Raw genomic sequence first — 23,332 nt, forward strand, 5'->3', positions numbered from 1 at the left:
GCTCATTACCGCATTACTGCAATGTATGAGGTTGACAGGGGGAGCATTCCCCCAACCACGGCATCTGTGTGGTTGAAGGGCCAGGGAAGGAGTTATCATAGTGGGATTTACGGTGCAGATTCCATGGAAAAAAACTGTGTAAAAACCTTATAGTATTTTAAAAATGCACAATCTGTCTGTTCTGTTTGTGGCCAAGAATTGTAAACACCGCTGGATAGCTGTTGGGTTATAAAAGCAAAATGTACCTTTCCTGAAGCTGAAGGTGGTTGCCAAACTTCTAAAATCTTTTTTTTTTTTTTTTATTGCTCATGCAGTTGTCAAGTTGACAGAGCGAAGTTGCTCAAGTGCCACAGCCTAATATGCCTGCTTGCTCTCGCCTCTCGCCGCTCCTTGATTGATGTACAAGGCTATGGAATAAGTATTGCAGTGTCAGGAATATTTCTCAATATTGAAAATTTTACTTTAATTGGAACTTTGGATAGGGGATCAGACGTATTAGGGCTGGAGTACCCCTTTAAGTACCACCGCACCAGGACGGACATTTACGTCCTGCGTCGTTAAGGGGTTAAAGGGGTACTCTGCCCCTAGACATCTTATCCAAAGGATAGGGGATAAGATGTCTGATCGCAAGGGTTCCACCACTCGGACCCCGCGATGGACCCGCGCCGGAGGCTTGTTACATCACGCCCCACCCCCTCAATGCAAGTCTGTGGGAGCAGGGGTGTGTGGCCATAACGTCACGAGATGCCGCATTGCCAGTCATCCGGCACGGAGTGAAGTTTGCTTCGTGAACCGGATGACTGGGGTGCCGCAGCAAAGATCGCTGGGAGTCCCAGCGACGGTACCCCTAAATATATACAGCTTTCATACAGATTTATATATATATATATATATATATTTTTTTTTTTTAAAGGCTATATAGGTAAAGATTTTTTTTTGAGGTTTTTTCTCCTCCACGACTTCTAATAGACACAACTTTTATTTTTTTATCTAAAGACCAGTATGAGTGTTTTTTGCGTCACAAATTGTACTTTGTTTCACTGTACATTTGGAGGTAAAATGAGTGATGTCATTACAAACATATAATTGTTTGTAGGGCAAAGTTGAAGAAAAAAACACCATTTTGCTACTTTTGGAGGTTTCTACCCAGTGCACCTTTCTGTAAAAAATGACTCATTATCTTTATTCTGTAGGTTCATACAATTAAAATGAAACCCAATTTAAATATATATATTTTTTTTATATTTTACTACCTTTCTAATGTTTTGTATGAAAAGGAGTATGCTTAAAATTGTCCATTTTTGACCCCTATAACTTTTTATTTTTCCTTTTGTATAGGGTTGTATGAGTCTCTTTTGCGACTTGATCTGTAGTTTTTATTGGGACCATATTTATTTTGATGGCACCTTTTGATCGCGTTTAATGTTTTTTCTTTTTAGTATATGAGGTAATAAAAAATACACATTTCTGGAATTTGGAATTATTTTTCCAGCTTGCGCCTTTGACTGTGCGTTTTTTAAACATTTATATTTTAATAGTTTGGACATTTATGCATGTGGCGATACCACACATGTTTAGGTTATTTTTTATTTGAAAAATGGTAAAAGTAGGTGATTTTAAACTTTTATTAGGGAAGGCCTTAATTTATATTTATTTTACTTTATTTATTTATTTTTATTTATTTATTTTTTTAGTCCCCATAGGGGACTATAACATGCAATGTTTAGATTGCATACACTGATCAATGCTTCTCCATAGGAGAGCACTGATCACTGTTATCGGTGCTCCATTGCTTCAACTTAGCATAGCTGAATGCAAGGATAGAGCACCGATCGAACGGCAGGGAGGAAGGTCAGCTGAACGGGATGCCGTGGTTTCGCCGTGGAAGTCCCGATCAGCCCACTGAGCTAGTGGGGAATGGAATTTACCACTTCTGGACACCACAATCAACTTTGATTGCAGTGTCTAAAGGGTTAATGTCGGACATCATCCCGATTGGAGATATCTGACATTAGCCATGGGTCTGATAGCAACCGGGTATGATGCGCGCTCAGATGCTGAGCGCGCGTCATACAACAGGAGCCAGCAGTAGATGTACATATATGTCCATTTTTGGGAAGGGGGTTAAGATACTTATCTTGTCAAAAAACTTTTCATATTTTTAAAAGTAGTACAATAAAAAAACACTATTGTTTACCATAAAGTACAGTGTGTAAAAACAGACACCCCCCTCCCCCAATTTGCAAAATGTTATTTTTGGTTTATTTTTATTTTTTTTAAGTAATAAATGGTCGCGCTAAAAAAACAAGCCATCACATGGGTCTGTGGATGGAAAAATAAAAGATTCATGTCTCTTAATACCTTAAAGGGGTACTCGAGTGGAAAACTTTTTTCTTTTTTTAAATCAACTGGTGCTAGAAAGTTAAACAGATTTATACATTATTTCTATTTAAATATCTTAATCCTTCTAGTACTTATCAGCTGCTGTATTATACAGAGGAAGTTGTATTTCTTTCTGGAGTTCTTTTTAGTCTGACCACAGTGCTCTCTGCTGGCACCTTTGTCCGTATCAGGAACTGTCCAGAGCATGAGCGGTTTGCTATGGGGATTTGCTTGTACTCTGGACAGTTCCTGACATGGACAGGGGTGTTGACAGAGAGCACTGTGGTCAGACAGAAAATAATTCCAGAAAGAAATACAACTTCCTCTGCAGCATACAGCAGCTGATAATTACTGGAAGGAATAAGATCTTTAAATAGAAGTAATTTACAACTCTGTTTAACTTAATGGCACCAGTTGATTTTAAAATTGTTTTCCACTGGAGTAGCTTTTAAGGACACAAGGAGTACATGTAAGCCCTGTGCCCGCTCCAGTTCTATGACACACACTCAGGAACACTTTAGATGGCGCAATTAAAGTTGGTCACAGTATCTAAAATGTAAAAAGGAACACGGTCTGCTCAGTCGGGGTGATCGGGACACCCATGGTGAAATTGCGGGTTCCCGATCAGCTGAGAGGACAACGGGACGGCCCTTACTTGCTTCCTCTCCATCCAATCGGTGCTCCAGTAAGCCATGGCAGGCTGTAGCAATGGAGCGCTGATAACACTGATCAATTTTGTGCTATTGCATAGCATTAAACAGGGTATGCAATCAGAATATTGCATGTAATAGTCCCATATAGGGACTAACAAAAGGGGGGAGGGGGTAGATAATAAAATGGGAATTAACCTCTTCCCTAATGAGTTTGAACCGTTCCCCTTTTTAAAATAAAATGTGAACAAAATCAAACATAAACATATGTGGTATTGTAATTGTCTGATCTATAAAAAAAATCATGTTAATAAACCGCAGGGACAATGGCGTACAAGTAAAATAAAAATAAAAAAATAATTAAAAAAAATACCAAAGCCCAGAATTAGATATTTTTGGTCACTTCATATATCATACAAAAATGAATTAAAGGTAAACAAAACGTCCCATCAAAATATAAAATGGTACCGATAAAAACTACTGTTAATGTAAAAAAAAAAAACAGACCTCACACATCTCATATGCGGAAATGAAAAGTTATAGGGGTCAGAACAATTTTTAGCGTACTAATTTTTGTAGAAAAAGTTTTATCATTTTTTTAAAAGTAGTAAAACAAAATAAAACCTATATAAATTGGTTATCATTGTAATCGTATGGACCTAAATAATAGAGGTAATGTCATTTTTCGAAAAAGTGCACTGCATGGAAACTGAAGCCCCCAAAAGTTAGAGAATGACGTGTGTTTTTAATTTTTTATGGTTCCGCTGTAATTATATTACATATTACAATTTTACATATTTTAGTCAGAAAATAAGTGTGTGTGTAAAATAAATATATATGCGTGTGTGTGTGTGTGATAGAGATATATATATATATATATATATATATATATATATATATATATATATGTGTTAGGGATCGACCGATATCGGTTTTTTAGGGCCGATACCGATAATCTGTGGAGGTTAGGGCCGATAGCCGATAACTTATACCGATATTCCGGTATAAGTTATCGGCTATTTATCCCCCCTCGACACCGCTGCAGGTCATTGATTTAAAGCGGGCGCTTTAAATCAATGCACTGCAGTGGCTTTTGCGGTGCCATAGGCCGCCGCCGCCACCACTACCCGCTTCTCTCCCCTACCTGTCAGGGTGGTCCGGGCCATCCATCCTTCCATCCTGTAGTGTCCGGCGCCATTCCGGGTGGAGGGTGAACCGGTCCGGGCTGTCCTTCTCCGGGGGTCATCTTCTCCACTCCGGGCAGGCTCCGGCCTAGTACGCTGCATAGACGCCGGCCCCTGATCCTGCCCGGCCCCTGAAAGTCCAGAGAGGACGGGAGGAAGACCGGAGGACGCGGCGGGGGACGGGGGAGTACTGGGGACCGGCCCCGGTACTTACCTCGTCCCTGAAGACCCGGATCCCGGCGATGAAGATGGCGGCGGCGACAGGTGAGTAGATCTTCAGCCGCAGTCGGGCCCTTTACAGTAACGCACGTCGCCGTAAAGCGACATGCATTGCTGTAATGGGACCCTGTATACTACAACTCCCAGCATGCCCAGACAGCCCTTGGCGTCTGAGCATGCTGGGAGTTGCTGTTTTGCAACATATGGAGGTCCACAGTTTTTGGACCACTGTGCCCTTCCAGATGTTGCAAAACTACACATCCTTAGCATGCCCTTCCTGTCCAGGCATGCTGGGAGTTGTAGTTCTGTAACATCTTGCACTTCAGATGTTGCAGAACTACAACTCCCAGCATGCCTGGACAGTTTTGGCATACTGGGAGTTGTAGTTTTGCAACATCTGGAAGGGCACAGATTGGGAACCACTGTATTAGTGGTCTGCAAACTGTAGTCCTCCAGATGTTGCAAAACTACAACTCCAAGCATGCTGGGAGTTGTAGTTCGGCAACATCTGGCTCTAAAGATGTTGCCGAACTACTACTTCCAGCATGCCTGAGAATGTTTGGGAGTTGTGGTTTTGCAACAACTGGAGGCACACTGGTTGGGAAACATTGTCTGTTTCCTAACTCAGTGTTTCCCAACTCGTGTGCCTCCAGCTGTTGCAAAACTATAACTACCAGCATGCACTGATAGACTGTGCATGCTGGGAGTAGTAGTTTTGCAACAGCTGGAGGTCCCCCCCCTGTGAATGTACAGGGTACATTCACATGGGCAGGGGGCTTACAGCGATTATCAGGCTGCAAGTTTGCGATGCAGCAAATTTTGCGTGGCAGCTCAAACTCGCAGCGGGAAACTGTAATCCCCTGCCCGTGTGACTGTACCCTAAAAACACTACAGTACACTAACACAAAATAAAATAAAAAGTAAAAAAAAACACTACATATGCACATACCCCTACACAGCCCCCCTCCCCTCCCCAATAAAAATAAAAATGTCTGGTACGCCACTGTTTCCAAAATGGAGCCTCCAGCTGTTGCAAAACAACAACTCCCAGTATTGCCGGACAGCCATTGACTGTCCAAGCATGCTGGGAGTTTTGCAACAGCTGGAGGCACCCTGTTTGGGAATCACTGGCGTAGAATACCCCTATGTCCACCCCTATGCAAATCCCTAATTCAGGCCTCAAATGCACATAGCGCTCTCACTTCGGAGCCCTGTCGTATTTCAAGGCAACAGTTAAGGGCCACATATGGGGTATCGCCGTACTCGGTAGAAATTGCCTAACAAATTTTGGGGGGCTTTTTCTCCCTTCACCCCCTATGAAAAGGTGAAGTTGGGGTCTACACCAGCATGTTAGTGTAAAAAAAATAAATTTTTTACACTAACATGCTGGTGTTGCCCTATACTTTTCATTTTGACAAGAGGTAAAAGGGGAAAAAAGCCCCCCAAAATTTGTAATGCAATTTCTCCCGACTACGGAGATACCCCATATGTGGGCGTAAAGTCCTCTGGGGGCGCACAACAAGGCCCAGAAGCGAGATTGTACCATGTACATTTGAGGTGATTTGCACAGGGGTGGCTGATTGTTACAGCGGTTTTGTCAAACTCAAAAAAAAAAAAAAAAAAAAAAAAAACACATGTGACCCCATTTCGGAAACTACACCCCTCACGGAATGTAATGAGGGGTGCATTGAGAATTTACACCCCACTGGTGTCTGACAGAGCTTTGGAACAGTGGGTTGTGCAAATAAAACATTTTGTACAGCCTACTGTTTCAAAGATCTGACAGACACCAGTGGGTTGTAAATGCTCCCTGTACCCCTTGTTACGTTCTTGTTACATTCTGTGAGGGGTCTAGTTTCCAAAATGGTATGCCATGTGGGGGTTATTTTGCTGTCCTGGCACCATAGGGGCTTCCTAAATGCGACATGCCCCCGAGCAAAATTTGCTCTCAAAAAGCCAAATATGACTCCTTCTCTTCTGAGCATTGTAGTTCGCCCGTAGTGCACTTCAGGTCAACTTATGGGGTACCTCCATACTCAGAAGAGATGGGGTTACAAATTTTGGGGGGTATTTTCTGCTATTAACCCTTGCAAAAATGTGAAATTTGGGGGGAAACACACATTTTAGTGAAAAAAATTATATATATTTTCTTTACATATGCAAAAGTCGTGAAACACCTGTGGGGTATTAAGGCTCATTTTATTCCTTGTTACGTTCCTCAAGGGGTCTAGTTTCCAAAATGGTATGCCATGTGGGGGAGGTTTTGCTGTTCTGGCACCATAGGGGCTTCCTAAATGCAACATGCCCCCCAAAAACCATTTCAGAAAAACGTACTCTCCAAAATCCCCTTGTCGCTCCTTCGCTTCTGAGCCTTCTACTGCGCCCGCCGAACACTTTACATAGACATATGAGGTATGCGCTTACTCGAGAGAAATTGGGCTACAAAAATAACAATCCATTTTCTCCTTTTACCCCTTGTAAAAATTCAAAAATTTGGTCTACAAGAACATGCGAGTGTAAAAAATGAAGATTTTGAATTCTCTCCACTTTGCTGCTATTCCTGTGAAACACCTAATGGGTTAAAATGCTGACTGAATGTAATTTTGAATACTTTGGGGGGTGCAGTTTTTATAATGGGGTCATTTGTGGGGTATTTCTAAGATGAAGACCCTTCAAATCCACTGCAAACCTGAACTGGTCCCTGAAAAATTGTGATTTTGGAAATTTTGCGAAAAATTGGAAAATTGCTGCTGAACTTTGAAGCCCTCTGGTGTCTTCCAAAAGTAAAAACACATCAATTTTATTATGCAAATATAAAGTAGACATATTGTATATGTGAATAAAAAAAATATATTCGGAATATCCCTTTACCTTACAAGCAGAGAGCTTCAAAGTTAGAAAAATGCAAAATTTTCTAATTTTTCATCAAATTTTTGAATTTTTCACCAAGAAAGGATGCAAGTTACCACAAAATTTTACCACTATGTTAAAGTAGAATATGTCACGAAAAAACAATCTCGGAATCAGAATGATAACTAAAAGCATTCCAGAGTTATTAATGTTTAAAGTGACAGTGGTCAGATGTGCAAAAAAATGGCCGGGTCCTAAGGTGTAAAATGGCTGGGTCCTTAACCCCTTAACGACGCAGGACGTATATTTACGTCCTGCGCCGGCTCCCGCGATATGAAGCGGGATCGCGCCGCGATCCCGCATCATATCGCGTGGGTCCCGGCGCTAATCAACGGCCGGGACCCGCGGCTAATACCACACATCGCCGATCGCGGCGATGTGCGGTATTAACCCTTTAGAAGCGGCGGTCAAAGCTGACCGCCGCTTCTAAAGTGAAACTGAAAGTATCCCGGCTGCTCAGTCGGGCTGTTCGGGACCGCCGCGGTGAAATCGCGGCGTCCCGAACAGCTGATCGGACACCGGGAGGGCCCTTACCTGCCTCCTCGGTGTCCGATCGACGAATGACTGCTCCGTGCCTGAGATCCAGGCAGGAGCAGTCAAGCGCCGATAATGCTGATCACAGGCGTGTTAATACACGCCTGTGATCAGGATGAGAGATCAGTGTGTGCAGTGTTATAGGTCCCTATGGGACCTATAACACTGCAAAAAAAAAAGTTAAAAAAAAGTGTTAATAAAGGTCATTTAACCCCTTCCCTAATAAAAGTTTGAATCACCCCCCTTTTCCCATAAAAAAAATAAAACAGTGTAAAAAAAATAAAAATAAACATGTGGTATCGCCGCGTGCGTAAATGTCCGAACAATAAAAATATATAATTAATTAAGCCGTACGGTCAATGGCGTATGCGCAAAAAAATTCCAAAGTCCAAAAAAGCGTATTTTGGTAACTTTTTATAACATTAAAAAATGAATAAAAAGTGATCAAAAAGTCAGATCAAAACAAAAATCATACCAATAAAAACTTCAGATCACGGCGCAAAATATGAGTCCTCATACCGCCCTGTACATGGAAAAATAAAAAAGTTATAGGGGTCAGAAGATGACATTTTTAAACGTATAAATGTTCCGGCATGTAGTTATGATTTTTTCCAGAAGTGCGACAAAATCAAACCTATATAAGTAGGGTATCATTGTAATCATATGGACCTACAGAATAATGATAAGGTGTAATTTTTACCGAAATATGCACTGCGTAGAAACGGAAGCCCCCAAAAGTTACAAAATGGCGTTTTTTTTATTTATTTTGTCGCACAATGATTTTTTTTCTGTTTCGCCGTGCATTTTTGGGTAAAATGACTAATGTCACTGCAAAGTAGAATTGGCGACAAAAAAAATAAGCCATAATATGGATTTTTAGGTGGAAAATTGAAAGGGTTATGATTTTTAAAAGGTAAGGAGGAAAAAACGAAAGTGCAAAAACGGAAAAACCCTGAGTCCTTAAGGGGTTAAGGGGTTAAATGGGTATTCCAGGAAAAAACTTTTTTTTATATATATCAATTGGCTCCAGAAAGTTAAACAGATTTGTAAATTACTATTAAAAAATCTTAATCCTTTCAGTACTTATGAGCTTCTGAAGTTAAGGTTGTTCTTTTCTGTCTAAGTTCTCTCTGAAAAATCAAGAACAACATATTTCATATGCAATATATTTATTGATTAAAGTACAACACTGTAATCGTGTAGCAACTGGTGTGGGCCAGTATATTTTTTAACAAGCACAAAAATTAGATAGTATACTTAGGATCGAGCATGAGTAAGGCGTGACTAGTATGTCCCTATCTATTAGCCCTGCCTGGCGATACTGTAAGTCCCCTGTCCTAGTGACCTGGGCCTACACTGGAACCTCCTATTGGCCCTAGGCTGTAGAGGGGATGTTGAAACAATACTGTGGCGTCGCCAAGATACAGTTGACCGAGGCTAATAGCCCGACAGATCCAATATACAGTATTTGATCTTAGATATCACGCTTAAGGTGTTTAGAGGTGTAACATACATGTGGTAAAAATAATACAGTATCAGAACCCGAGGGGGGTAGCCAGGGGTATGTAGTAGTATTCACGTTTAAAAACCCACAATTGTATGTGTTGCATAGATAGAGATATACTTATGCATTACACAGAGATTGCATTAATCCAACGCGTTTCGCTTATCCGTGTGAGTACAGATAGCTCCTCAGGGATTCTCGTGGAGAATACTTGCAGAAATAAGGTCATGGGAGACCGTACATCTAGTAGCAATGCATCATCACATGTAGATTGAAGAAGCGTACATTAGATATACTTGTATGGTGATATGATGAGAGTGACACACTGATCTGGACAGCTGCGTATGAATATCAGTCTTGGGTCCGGGTGCTTGGTGACTCCTCCTATTAGGATGTTGAAAAAGAATCTCCACTCCGATATAGATTAAGTCGAGTAGGTGTAGATACTAGAGATCCCTAGGGCACATGATAGACTGCGGTAGCGGGGTCCAAAGGGGAGAGGTACAAAAGGTGGGGAGAAGTCCAGAAGGTACGGTTTCGGGGCTGGCGGGGAGGCCCAGGAGAAGTAGGATGGTTCTGATCCCTCGGCGTCCGGGTAGTGAGGCTGTCCGTGCGTCAATGATAAGAATAAGTTCTCTCTGATGACAAGTGTCTCGGGAAACGCCCAGTTTAGAAGAGGTTTGCTATGGGGATTTGCTTCTAAATTGGGCGTTTCCCGAGACACGTGTCATCAGAGAACACTTAGACAGAAAAGAACAACCTTAACTTCAGAAGCTCATAAGTACTGAAATAATTTAGATTTTTTAATAGAAGTAATTTACAAATCTGTTTAACTTTCTGGAGCCAGTTGATATCTAAAAAAAAGTTTTTTTCCTGGATAACCCCTTTAGGACCAGGCCATTTTACACCTTAGGACCAGAGCGTTTTTTGAACATCTGACCACTGTCACTTTAAGCATTAATAACTCTAAGACGCTTTTACCTATCATTCTGATTCAGAGATTGTTTTTTTGTGACATATTCTACTTTGTTATTGGTAAAATTTTGTCGATACTTGCATCGTTTCTTAGTGAAAAATTCCAAAATTTGATGAAAAAATTTAAAATGTTGCATTTTTCTAACTTTGAAGCTCTCTGCTTGTGAGGAAAATGGATATTCCAAATAAAAAAAAAATTTTATTCACATATACAATATGTCTACTTTATGTTTGCATCATAAAATTGACAAGTTTTTACTTTTGGAAGACACCAGAGGGCTTCAAAGTTCAGCAGCAATTTTCCAATTTTTCACAAAATTTCCAAAATCACAAATTTTCAGGGACCAGTTCAGGTTTGAAGTGGATTTGAAGGGTCTTCATCTTAGAAATACCCCATAAATGACCCAATTATAAAAACTGCACCCCCCCAAAGTATTCAAAATGACATTCAGTCAGCGTTTTAACCCTTTAGGTGTTTCACAGGAATAGCAGCAAAGTGAAGGAGAAAATTCACAATCTTCATTTTTTACACTCTCATGTTCTTGTAGACCCAATTTTTGATTTTTTACAAGGGGTAAAAGGAGAAAATGTATACTTATATTTGTAGCCCAATTTCTCTCAAGTAAGCACATACCTCATATGTCTATGTAAAGTGTTCGGCGGTCGCAGTAGAGGGCTCAGAAGCGAAGGAGCGACGAGGGGATTTTGGAGAGTACGTTTTTCTGAAATGGTTTTTGGGGGGCATGTTGCATTTAGGAAGCCCCTATGGTGCCAGAAAAGGAAAAAATACCCACATGGCATACTATTTTGGAAACTAGACCCCTTGAGGAACGTAACAAGGAATAAAGTGAGCCTTAATACCCCACAGGTGTTTCACGACTTTTGCATATGTAAAATATGTTTAAAAAATTTCACTAAAATTTAACCCCATCTCTTCTGAGTATGGAGGTACCCCATAGGTTGACCTGAAGTGCACTACAGGCAAACTACAATGCTCAGAAGAGGAGTGATATTTGGTTTTTTGAGAGCAAATTTTGCTCGGGGGCCTGTCGCATTTAGGAAGCCCCTATGGTGCCAGAACAGCAAGAAATACTCACATGGCATACCATTTTGGAAACTAGACCCCTTGAGGAATGTAACAAGGGGTACAGTGAGCATTTACCCCCCACTGGTGTCTGTCAGATCTTTGGAACAGTGGGCTGTACAAAATTTTTTATTTGCACAGCCCACTGTTCCAAAGATCTGTCAGAAACCAGTGGGGTGTAAATTCTCACTGCACCCCTCATTACATTCCGTGAGGGGTGTAGTTTCCGAAATGGGGTCACGTGGTTTTTTTTTTGCGTTTGTCAGAACCGCTGTAACAATCAGCCAGCCCTGTGCAAATCACCTCAAATGTACATGTCGCACTCTCCCTTCTGGGCCTTGTTGTGCGCCCCCAGAGCACTTTGCGCCCACATATGGGGTATCTCCGTAGTCGGGAGAAATTGCATTACAAATTTTGGGGGCGTTTTTCCCTTTTACCTCTTGTCAAAATGAAAAGTGTAGGGCAACACCAGCATGTTAGTGTAAAAAAAATTTTTTTTTTACACTAACATGCTGGTGTAGACCCCCAACTTCACCTTTTCATAAGGGGTGAAAGGAGAAAAAGCCCCCCAAAATTTGTTAGGCAATTTCTCCCGAGTACGGCGATACCCTATATGTGACCCTAAACTGTTGCCTTGAAATACGACAGGGCTCCAAAGTGAGAGCGCCATGCGCATTTGAGGCCTGAATTAGGGATTTGCATAGGGGTGTACATAGGGGTATTCTACGCCAGTGATTCCCAAACAGGGTGCCTCCAGCTGTTGCAAAACTCCCAGCATGCCTGGACAGTCAACGGCTGTCCGGCAATACTGGGAGTTGTTGTTTTGCAACAGCAGGAGGCTCCATTTTGGAAACAGTGGTGTACCAGATGCTTTCATTTTTATTGGGGAGGGGGGCTGTGTAGGGGTATGTGTATATGTAGTGTTTTTTTACTTTTTATTTTATTTTTTGTTAGTGTAGTGTTTTTAGGGTACAGTCACATGGGCGGGGGGTTACAGCGAGTTTGAGCTGCCGCGCAAAATTTGCTGCATCGCAAACTTGCAGCCTGATACTCACTGTAAGCCCCCTTCCCATGTGAGTGTACCCTGTACATTCACAGGGGGGGGACCTCCAGCTGTTGCAAAACCACAACTCCCAGCATGCACAGTCCATCAGTGCATGCTGGTAGTTATAGTTTTGCAACAGCTGGAGGCACACGGGTTGGGAAACACTGAGTTAGGAAACAGACAATGTTTCCCAACCAGTGTGCCTCCAGTTGTTACAAAACCACAACTCTCAAACATTCTCAGGCATGCTGGGAGTAGTAGTTCGGCAACATCTTTAAAGCCAGATGTTGCCGAACTACAACTCCCAGCATGCTTGGAGTTGTAGTTTTGCAACATCTGGAGGACTACAGTTTGCAGACCACTAATACAGTGGTTCCCAATCTGTGCCCTTCCAGATGTTGCAAAACTACAACTCCCAGTATGCAGAAACTGTCCAGGCATGCTGGGAGTTGTAGTTCTGCAACATCTGAAGTGCCAGATGTTACAGAACTACAACTCCCAGCATGCCTGGACAGTAAGGGCATGCTGAGGATGTGTAGTTTTGCAACATCTGGAAGGGCACAGTGGTCTCCAAACTGTGGACCTACAAATGTTGCAAAACTGCAACTCCCAGCATGCCCAGACGCCAAGGGCTGTCTGGGCATGCTGGGAGTTGTAGTTTACAGGGTCCCATTACAGCAATGCATGTCGCTTTACGGCGACGTGCATTGCTGTAAAGGGCCCGACCGCGGCTGAAGATCAACTCACCTGTCGCCGCTGCCGCCGTCTCCGCCGCCGGGATCCGGGTCTTCAGGGACGAGGTAAGTACCGGAGCCGGGCCCCAGCACTCCCCCCGTCCCCCACCACGTCCTCTGGTCTTCCTCCCGTCCTCTCCGGACTTCAAGGGGCCGGGCAGGACGGGAGGAAATAACCGCCCCCCCCCCCCCCCCCCCCTGCGATTGGTCGGTTAGTTAACCGACCGATCGCAGGGGATCGGAGGAGGTGGCAGGCTTGCCACCTCGCTCCTAGGCTCCAGCATGGTCCTGGCTGTCTGTGACAGCCGGGATCATGCGAAATTACCGGGCGGTCGGGTCCCAGAGACCCAATCAGCCCGGTATCACCGCAGATCGCCGACATGCGATTTGCGGCGATCGCCGACATGGGGGGCCTACATGGCCCCCCTCGGCGTTTGCCCTGGATGCCTGCTGAAGGATTTCAGCAGGCACCCGGTTCCGATCTCTGCCCGGCGAGCGGCAGAGACTGGAAAACGCCATGACGTTGTGGAACGTCATTGGTCCTTAAAGCCCAGGGTGCCATGACGTTCCACAACGTCATTGGTCCTTAAGAGGTTAAAGGACTCTCAGACAATTTTATTTTTATGTTTTGTTTTTTTCCTCCTCTCCTTCAAAAAAATCATAACTTTCCTATATTTTCATCCATAGAATAGTATGAGGGATTGTTTTTTGCGCGATCAGTTGTCCGTTGTAATGCCATCACTCATTTTACCATAAACCAAAAAATACTATTTGTGTGGGAAAATTAAAAAGAAAACCGCAATTTTGCTAATTTTTGAAAGTTTCGTTTTCATGCCGTACAATTTACAGTAAAAATGACATGTGTTCTTTATTATTTGGGTCAATACAATTAAAATGATACCCATGATAACATACTTTTCTATTACTGTTGCGCTTAAAAAAAAAAAAACTTTTTAACCAAATTAGTATGTTTAAAATCCCCCTATTTTGAAGACCTATAACTTTTTTTCTTTATTTTTTCGTATAAGCGGCGGTATGAGGGCTCATTTTTTGCGCCGTGATCTGTACTTTTTATTGAAACCATATTTGCTTATATAAAAATTGTAATCCATTTTTTATACATTTTTGGGGGGAATAAAATTTTATTAAAAAAAAGCAGCTATTTTGGACATTTATTTATTTTTTACGGTCACGCCATTCACGGTAACATTAACATTTTATTTTAATAGTTCAGATATTTACGCACGTGGCGATACCAAATATGTATATTAAATATTTTAACACTTTTTGAGGGTAAAATAGGGAAAATGGGACAATTTACATTTTTATTGGGTGAGGAGGTTTTTCACATTTTTTTTTACTTTTATTTTTACACTTTAATAGTCCCCATAGGGGACTATTTATAGCAATCATTCGATTGCTAATCCTGTTCAGTGCTATGTATAGGACACAGCACTGATCAGTGATATCGGTCATCTTCTGCTCTGGTCTGTGGGAAGGCAGATCAGAGCAGAAGACTGGATGATCGGATCGCCACGGCAGCGCTGCGGGCGATCCAGTCATTCATTTTAATGGCCGCGATCCTGCAGATGCCGTGATCTGTATTGATCACGGCATCTGAGGGGTTAATGGCGGATGTCCGCAATTACGGGCGGGTCCCTGACTGCGATCAGCAGCTGGGACCTCCTGCGCATGATCCGGGCATCGCTCCGATGCTCGCGGTTATGCTTAGGACGTAAATATACATCTTGGTGCGTTAAGTACCAGCTCACCAGGATGTACAGTTACATCCTGCGTCCTTAAGGGGTTAATGCCAAAGTATTTATTTAATTTTTATTTTTTTTCATTGTTGGCTTGCAAGTGTTGTAATTCTTTTATTTTTGTCGTCATCAAAGCCATTCGAGGGCTTTTTTATTTTATTTTTATTGCTGCCAACAATAGGGTTCAATATTTTATTGGTTAAATGGTCGCTGTCAGATCCAAAAACTTTATGTTGTTACTAATGAAAATGAAAGACCTTTTGTAATATGGTTGTTTAAAAAATTTGAATATTAAAGACAACAGCTTCTGGAAATCTCACCGCTAGGGGGTCCCCATACCTACTGGGACACTAAGCAGCCCTGCAGCAGCATTAGACTTGTCCATGAGTCATGGACAAGGCTTCATGTGCAGACAGACCAATCACCTCCCACCACCACAAGGGAGGGACACGCCCCCTTTCCTTGAGAGGATTTCGAACACTGTGAGCTAATGAAAAGGTATTTTTATAATAAATATAGGTGATCAAGACATAAAAATTAGATGTACGTGGTCAGGATTAGGTAATTCTGATGAGCAGGACATTCTTGCTATGGGGATTTGCTCCTAATCTAAACACAGAGCACTGTGGTCAGACTGGAAAGAAGTACACAACTTCCTGTGAAACATACAGCAGCTAAGTACTGGAAGGATTAAGATTTTTAAATAGAAATAATTTACAAATCTGTATAACTTTTTGGCACCATTAGATAAAAAAAAAATTTTTAGACTTGCATTGAGGGGGCGGGGCGTGACGTCACAAGGAGACAGAGTCGTGATGTCATGAAACTCCAGCCCCGTGGTTGTGAGGCTTCAGACACGGAGTGATCGCTTCGTGCCGCTGAGACAGGTGGGTGCTGCCTGAGATCAGACATCTTATCCCCCCTTTGGATAGGGGATAAGATGTCTTAGGGCCGGAGTACCCCTTTAACCCCTTAAGGACTCGGCCCATTTTGGCCTTAAGGACTCAGACAATTTAATTTTTACGTTTTCATTTTTTCCTCCTCGCCTTCTAAAAATCATAACTCTTTTATATTTTCATCCACAGACTAGTATGAGGGCTTGTTTTTTGCGCGACCAGTTGTCCTTTGTAATGACATCACTCATTATATCATAAAATGTATGGCGCAACCAAAAAACACTATTTTTGTGGGGAAATTAAAACAAAAAACGCAATTTTGCTAATTTTGAAAGGTTTCGTTTTCACGCCGTACAATTTATGGTGAAAATGACATGTGTTCTTTATTCTGAGGGTCAATACGATTAAAATGATACCCATTATTACATACTTTTATATTATTGTTGCGCTTAAAAATCACAAACTTTTTAACCAAATTAGTACGTTTATAATCCCTTTATTTTGATGACCTCTAACTTTTTTATTTTTCCGTATAAGCGGCGGTATGGGGGCTCATTTTTTGCGCCATGATCTGTACTTTTTTTTGATACCACATTTGCATATAAAAAACTTTTAATACATTTTTTATAATTTTTTTTTTAATAAAAGGTTTTAAAAAAGTAGGAATTTGGGACTTTTTTTTTTTCGTTCACGCCGTTCACCGTACGGGATCATTAACATTTTATTTTAATAGTTCGGACATTACGCACGCGGCGATACCAAATATAGGAAAAACGGACGTTTTACTTTTTTATTGGGGGAGGGGATTTTTTACTTTTACATTTTTTTTTACACTTGAATAGTCCCCATAGGGGACTATTCATAGCAATACCATGATTGCTAATACTGATCTGTTCTATGTATAGGACATAGAACATATCAGTGTTTTCGGTCATCTTCTGCTCTGGTCTGCTCGATCACAGACCAGAGCAGGAGACGCCGGGAGCCGGACGGAGGAAGGAGAGGGGACCTTCGTGCGGCGTTATGAATGATCGGATCCCCGCAGCAGCGCTGCGGGCGATCCGATCATTCATTCAAATCGCGCACTGCCGCAGATGCCTGGATCTGTATTGATCCCGGCACCTGAGGGGTCAATGGCGGACGCCCGCGAGATCGCGGGCGTCGGCCATTGCCGGCGGGTCCCTGGCTGCGATCAGCAGCCGGGATCAGCCGCGCATGACACGGGCATCGCTCCGATGCCCGCGGTTATGCACAGAATGTAAATGTACGTCCCGATGCGTTAAGTACCACCTCACCAGGACGTACATTTACGTCCTGCATCCTTAAGGGGTTAAAGAGGCGGGGCTGGGTCCAATGCGGTACATCACCAATCAGGATGATGTCAGCATTAACCCTTTAGATGCCATAATCAAAGATGTTCACAGCGTCCAAATGTGTTAAAGGGGAACTGATAGCCTGTTCACCTGCACTAAAACCCATTTCACTGGGTTATAGAGTGGGTGAGCAGGAGTAAAACAATGTCAGTAGTACATAAAACATTCTATTCAGCACCGCTCACACAGGTGGATCTCTTGCTTGCATAAGCTGGATCCTAAACACCTTCAGACATGTTGACCCCCGCAGGCTTAGAATAGCAGTGCTCACGTATCAAAAGTGAAGTAATAGGCACATATATACTTCAATAGAAAGAGAGAACCGGAGCACATACCAATTCTGTTGATAGCCATTGGTTCTTTATTGCATAGCTTCAATATTGGGGGGTGCAATAGAGGGAAAGGGAGGGTGGACCCGCAGCGGGAAGGGGAACGTCAGGCAACGGTTCATGTCACGCTGGAATGTGCTTCGTCAGGCCCTATGTCACCGGACTTCCACTTACATGACACATGGCCAAGCTTCCCTGCCTCCTCTCTATGCGGCACTATCCCCGCCCCGCGTATAAATATGCAATTTTCTTCACTCTCACTTCCTAGTGAGGTAAGCGCCTGCGGTTACATAAGCGCTCTGCTGTTGTAGCAGAGCACAGGAGCTGCTCTTCCGGGTGTAGTGAGGGAGCAGCGTCTGCGCTCTGCTACTATTGCAGTTTTAAAATCAGTTTCTGATTAGCTCAGGAAAACTGATAGGAACCACTATAGGTCCCAATCAGCGGAGAGGATGGACGGACGGCCCTTACCATGCCATGTTCTGTCCAACTGTGCAGGCAGTCTCAGCAGCTTGTACAAGTGTAGTGCCGAAAACGCAGATCAAAAAGGCCCCTCAAAACAAAAAATGGTACAGATGGTAAAAACTAAAGATCACAGTGCAATAAAATGAGCCCTATTCAGCCCCATATATAGAAAAATAAGTGTATTAGGGGTCAGAACAGAACAATTTAAGCATACTCCTTTTCATACAGAAAGTTATAACTTTTTAAAAGTAATAAATTGAAACTAAACCTATATAGGAGTTGAAGAAGGGAATCTTATTCCAGCTATGGCCTTGTGCACACATGTATGGCTCTGTACCAGCTCTGAGTAGTAGGATGTTGTTATAGGAGGTCACATTGTATCTCTACTCCCAGCCCTATATCATGCTCAGAGCTGCAGACATGGCAGATGGGAGACATGGCTGATGGGAAATTAAAACAAATTGTACCTGTCTATTTACTTCAAAGCTCGAATTGTAGAGGCCAGGCTGAGTTCCTTTACCCAGGTGATCTGTATTCCCTAGCTCAGCTTGGTTTCTACGATCATTGAGCTTACAAGTAAAACATAATTTTATACCTTTGCAAGCAGCCATCAGCTAAGAGACAATTATCATTTGTCTTATTTATGATGCAGCTCCGAGCATGATGTAAACAGATTGTATGTATACTAGTTGTAGCCTGTCTATTTAATATGCACCCATACACCATAACACCACCACGTGGAGAGTGGGTGAAATTAGATATTTTTATGATCTTTAGAGTAATCATTAAAAAAATGTAAGTATTTTGTTGTATAAATTATACTAATTCTATGTATCTTGTTTCAGTACAAGTAAAAGCCAACAGACCCTTCAACCTAATGCCATGAATGTTCAGAAGAGTCAAATGGAAGAGAAGGCTGTTCATTCGTGGTCGCGGCTCTCCTCTGCTGGGAAGAGCGCCTTTGAGGAAGCTTTGAGAGTGTTCAACCCAATGTCAAAAGACCTGACAGACACTGAGACACAGCTGGTGACTTTTCTCCAAGGCCTTCGGGAAGAAGGCTATCAGCCCACTATTCTGAGCAGTAAAGATGTTTATGGATACAATTCAACCACGGCAGACACACCGCCACCACCACCAACGGCTGGACCGAAGTGTCCTCCAAAAAGCACTTCTGCTGTCTCCTCCTCTAGATCTCACTCGAAAAATCAGATTGGCAAGCCAGGCAACACAAGAGTAGATATATCTGTTAATGCTGCTAAAATCTCAAGCAAACACTCGAATAGAAATTCTGCAAGTAGAAACTTACTTTTGACTTCACTAAAGCACTCTGACACTGAGAAGACAAAACGCTCATGTGTTGAGTTTCCTTCTGACATGTATCCTGATGTCTTTCCTGCCATGAAGTTATCTGTTGTTTTAGAGGCATTGGTGCCGTTTAAAGCAACGGCCTCCTCTTTGGCAAGCCTTAAGGAACAGCCTCTAATCATTGCATCAAAGCAAAATGCCAAGGGAAAGAACAACAAAGCCTACCAGTCCTTAATAAAAGGGAACTCCTCTTTGAACGGGATAAACGGCAAAATTTTAAAGGAGAACGACGCTTGTAAGGCTTTTGAGATTTTGAATGGGCGATTCCTGGTAAATCCTCATCCACACTGCAATGGTATGGCCCAAACAAGACACAACTCTAAACTACAGACAGATGTTACCAACAAAGACACAAAACTGGGGGACAGGGACAAAAAACGGAAACTCAGTGAAGTCTCCGAGGAGGCGCCTGTCCACAAGCGGATACAGATAACTCTTCCGTTGGTGAAAAGGTCACCTTTTGATAAGGACAAATATAACTTGCTCAAGTCTACAGTCATTAAAATAGACAAAACTTCTTCAGACGAAGAAGTGAGAAGGAAAGCACAGAAAATCTTACGGGTGAACCTTTCTCCAGTTCTCCGAATCCAGCCTTTGTTTGTCAGCCTCCAGTAAATTCTCCTTGTACTTTCTCTTTTCTTTCCTTTTTCTCCTCCACACTTCCAGATGTTGGGAGCTGAGCAGATGTATTACAATTTCCACAAATGAAAGCTGCTGATAATTTTGAAGTTCTCCTTTATTTCCGTGTCCATTTTTGTCACTTTATTTTTTACAGTATACTTACGCGCAATGCTACAGACAGAACACTCAGCCATGTCTAATATGAAATGCGTTGGGGAGGGGGATGTTGAATCTTGGACTCTTTTTCAGTAATCATTGAACGTTTTGATACATGGCAATATGTATAATTTGTGCAATAGTTAAGATATATTTCCTAAGGTATAATATGTACTGTGATTTTGCTTCTCTGTGTTGTTTTGTTCGATTGGCTAGGGACTGTTGTAAAAATGTTTATTTTTTACTATACGAACTTCTAGGCATAAGATGGTTTTGGCAGTTTTGCTGGAACCACTTGAAGTGCAGAATCTGGAGTTGTTAAAATACTGGTAATTATTATGGAGCAATGAGTTGAGAACTTTTTTGTCATTTTTTTTAGTCTATATAGACTGCACTAGAAGGGAATCCCTTGTTATATCCTGGCATATTTAAAAGAAAAAAAAATGGATGACTGAAGAGCCCATATATCTGTATGAATAAAGTTTCTTTAGGATATGCCCAATGCCTTGGTGCTTCTTCTCAGAATTTGACATGAGTCATGGTTTGAGCTTTATATGACGCATATGACTGAGAAGGTGATGCCTTGAGAAGTCTGATCATAGACCTCCCATTGATGCTTAGAGTCGCCACAGCCATTGATAAAGCTCTTTATAAACCCTTTTCTTGTGGTGACAAATTTGTTACTCACAATCTTGTCAGGAGATAACAAGATGGAGTTCACCTTTTAGAGTCCCAAGGTCATCACATACTTTTCTGTAGTGACAGCCATTGCACATTGACAAAACAGGGAGTAGATCCCAGGAGTTCTTCAGAGGTCACTATGTTGTTTTCCTTTCCGACATGTCTATGGCTCGGGAAATCATTCTGTTTTGTTTGCTAATAATGGATGAGTTCTGAACAAAGGTATGTGTAGTTCTAGTACACTTCACGTCCATTTTTCTTCTTCAGCAAATCTTTCTCCATACGTGGGCCTTCTAACTGGGAAACCATGGTGGTTATTGGCCAGTCTTTAATATTTACTGTTCACTCTACAGTCATTTAATGCCTACATTTTTATGATGCCTTCTGTTCTGGATCTAATCTGATTCTATAAGGTTGACTAAGCCTGCTCTCCTATAGCTCACTGTGAACGCAAGGGTCTTGGAGGAAGAGGGTCAATTAATGGAGCATTTGTCTGGTTATCTTAAAGGGGTATTCCAGTATTTTGTCTTCCTTCAGCTTTTGAGCCCATGTTGCCAAGTTATAATACTATGTAATCTGCTTCTATTACCTTTCTGCAACAATTTCTCCTGTTTTTACACGCAAGACCACGTCACATGGTCTCCAGGGGGCATGGCTGCGCTGCAGTGGGTATTAATGAAGTAATACTATCCACCCACCCACATCTACAGCACTTCTGGGTGTGGGCCCTGGGCATGGAAATGGGGACAGAGCAATGCACAGTGGTAATAGAAGCCTATTATATAGTTTAAGAACTTAGCATCATGGGCTCAAAGGCTGAAGGAAAAATCCTGGCATACCCCTTTAAGTTGGCTTTAAAAGGAATCCATATAGAGAATGGGGAGGTAAGTTAAAACATACTTACAGGGGTACTCCACTTTTTAGCGTTTCGAACATTTCGTTCCGAATGCTTGGTGCGGGCTTCGGGGGTCGCCACGCCCCCTCGATGCAGTTCTATGGGAGGGGGCGTGTCGGCCATCACACCCCCTCCCATAGGCTTGCATTGAGGAGGTGGCCCGTGAGGTCTCGAGGAGGCGTGGCGACTCCCGAAACCTGCACCCAGAGTTCGGAACTAAATGTTCTGAATGCTGGGAAGTGCAGTACCCCTTTAAAGTTCCTGTGAAGCACGTAGCATCCTAGGCACTGATATCTCAAGTGCATCCAAAGGTGCATACTTCACTACCCAGGAGGCGGATCCTTTAGAAGTGACTAGAGCTCTGTGTACGGGGGACTTGCCCATCCCCCTCCTCTCTGCTCAGAGTTCAGCTCTAGTGTCCAGTCAAGAGACTGCTTGAGTTCTTATTGCACAGAGCTCTAGACACCTATGTAGGATCTGCTGCCTGGGCAACTAAAATATGTTTCTTTCTGTAATGCAACCTGTAATGTTGTAATATCTTTCCCCCATGTACATGAAACTTGGCTCAGAACTGGTGAATGATTTCCTTTAAGACTTGTCATACTGTAGGATCTTTTTCCTAAAGTCCATAATGACCCCATATGGCCTGCCCTACAGTTGTGGTGGTCTCGATTACTGTATGTGAGAGTGGAGTATACCTGACATGGGGCCAAAACCTTCATGGATCTGAGATGTTATTAACTCTTTAAAAGTGTACTTTCCGTTGAAAAAAAAAAAAAGTATCTATTTTTCTATTGTTTCCATGCAGTGTTTTTCCTTTGTGAGCGCTTCTGTCGCAGAACATACAGTGGAAGAAGCTATTTAGCGGTATGAACGCGTGACCTGGACACCACGGAAACGTTTCTAGTGAGTAGTGTGCCGTCTCCTGAGTCAGTCACAGATGGTCAATGCTCTGTGCAGGAGACTGATGGACTTTGTCAGTGATGATTCAGCGCAGGCTAAAATATTGTCAACATTAAATATGAATGAAAGTCGGGATCGTTCATCCGGTTTTTCGGTTTCACAAAGATTTCCTGCCAAATGTCTTTCCTCTTCTTCCTCGAGCACATTGCGATGCTGTTTATATCCAGAACTACCTATTCTATTCTTATCACATGACGTTATTACCTTAGTTCAGGTGGGGATAAGAGACTTTTTTCACGTGTCATACAAGGTCCGGGGAACTGTTTTAATATACAGCTCTAATATAGATTATTTTCTGCAATAGCAAAAACCTTCTTAGCGCTTTAGCAAGCAGTTTTTCCCAACCAGTGTGCCTGCAGCTGTTGCAAAACTACAACTTCCAGCATGCCCGGACAGCCAAAGGCTGTCCGGGCATGCTGGAAGTTGTAGTTTTGCAACAGCTGCAGGCACACTGGTTGGGAAACGCTGCTCTAGAGTTTAAAAAAAAGTCTGCAAAATATCTACTTTGGCTCTCGGGTATGCTGAAAGTCGTAGTTTTGCAACAGCTGGGAGCACCCTGGTTAAAAAACACTGGTGTAGGGTTTGACTCCAACACATTAGATAGAAGTTG

At 42.4% G+C, this 23,332-nt stretch overlaps 1 protein-coding gene across 3 annotated transcripts in view; it reads left to right on the forward strand.

The window, feature by feature from the left end:
- CCDC71 (coiled-coil domain containing 71) overlaps positions 1 to 23,082 on the forward strand; it is an 80,686-nt gene extending 57,604 nt beyond the window's left edge. For 2 of the 3 annotated variants that reach the window (XM_056524753.1, XM_056524752.1), the window contains exon 2: positions 18,887 to 23,082. In XM_056524753.1, coding sequence (XP_056380728.1) covers positions 18,924 to 20,021 — 1,098 coding nt within the window. In that variant the 5' untranslated portion in view covers positions 18,887 to 18,923 and the 3' untranslated portion in view covers positions 20,022 to 23,082. Of the gene's footprint in view, positions 1 to 314; positions 429 to 18,886 lie in introns of all 3 variants that reach the window. The other variant, XM_056524751.1, reaches the window with a different exon arrangement.
- The last annotated feature ends 250 nt before the right edge of the window (positions 23,083 to 23,332 follow it).

The sequence above is a fragment of the Hyla sarda genome, chromosome 6, assembly GCF_029499605.1.
Source record: "Hyla sarda isolate aHylSar1 chromosome 6, aHylSar1.hap1, whole genome shotgun sequence".
NCBI classification, from domain to species: Eukaryota; Metazoa; Chordata; class Amphibia; order Anura; family Hylidae; genus Hyla; species Hyla sarda.